General features: G+C 36.6%; 1 protein-coding gene across 1 annotated transcript in view; it reads right to left on the bottom strand.

The window, feature by feature from the left end:
• Positions 1 to 1,131, bottom strand: part of TTC21B (tetratricopeptide repeat domain 21B) — a 72,449-nt gene that overhangs the window by 1,499 nt on the left and 69,819 nt on the right. Inside the window, 1 exon segment of the mRNA XM_023730497.1 lies at positions 436 to 503. Coding sequence (XP_023586265.1) covers positions 436 to 503 — 68 coding nt within the window.

Raw genomic sequence — 1,131 nt, 5'->3', positions numbered from 1 at the left:
ACACATAAAAATATTATTTGAGAGCCCAAATTAAAAACACATGTTTGAGTAAATATTATTACTTTCTAAACTTTTAAAATAGATAATCTCTCCAGGATGTATCTGTTAAGTCATTTATCTGAAATACTACACTGTCTACCTATGGAGGAGCCCTGGTGTTGCAGTGGTTAAACGTTTGACTGTTAACCAAAGGAAGGCAGTTCTGATCGACCAGCCACTCCCTGCAAACCCTACAGGGCAGTTCTACTCTGTCCTATAGAGCTGCTACGAGTCGGAACAGACTTGACAGCAACAGGTTTGGTTTTGGTTTTCTACCTATGGATAAATGATGTACTTATGATATGTCTACCACAGGCACAGTTCATCTTAAGATTAACTAAAAGTAGAAAACTGTGCATCTGAAAATTTTGAAGAAATCTAAATTTAAGTGTTTACCTGGTGACAGACATCAATTGCATCCACATATTTTTTCCCTTTTAAGTAATTAAATGCCAGTTTGTATCCTGTTAAGACAAAAATAATAAAAATATTATTTATAGAGCACATTGCTAGTATTACTTTTTCCCCGCCTTCCTTAGTTTGTTTACTCATTAGAGGACTCTTAAGAGAGGCTGGTGACTGAACTATGATAGAGAGAAGCGATGTGACAATATAAGGTGGACTGGCATAAAAGTAGAAGAAGTAGAAAAGACAATGAAGTTGGAACAAAGGACAGCCATGGATACACCGTAGGGTTAGAAGACTGCCGTAACTGTCTATAACTTATTAGAAGTCTCATTTATTTCAGATCACAGTAAAAACTCATCATAGGGCAGTAAATGACAATATAGCTACTCAATTATGCAGTGAAGATTTCTTCAACACTTAACATGTCCGGCAAACTGGTTCCTACAGTCATGAGGTATACAATCTATTAGCAGAGAAAGACATTACTTAAATAATTACATAAGTATTTGTTTAATTTCAAAACTGAGATAAATGCTATGAATGAGAGATACAAGCCAAGAAGCTTTAATAAAGAACGTTGTTGGGGCAAGAATGGGTTTCAGGGGATGTCTGAGATCTGAAGGATGAGGCATAAATCAGGCCAAGGGGTTGGGAACGAAGGACACTTTCAGGCAGAGCAAACTG

This window comes from Trichechus manatus, unplaced genomic scaffold (genome assembly GCF_000243295.1).
Source record: "Trichechus manatus latirostris isolate Lorelei unplaced genomic scaffold, TriManLat1.0 scaffold00037, whole genome shotgun sequence".
Classification (NCBI taxonomy): Eukaryota; Metazoa; Chordata; class Mammalia; order Sirenia; family Trichechidae; genus Trichechus; species Trichechus manatus.
This window is presented reverse-complemented; position numbering and strand designations above follow the sequence as displayed.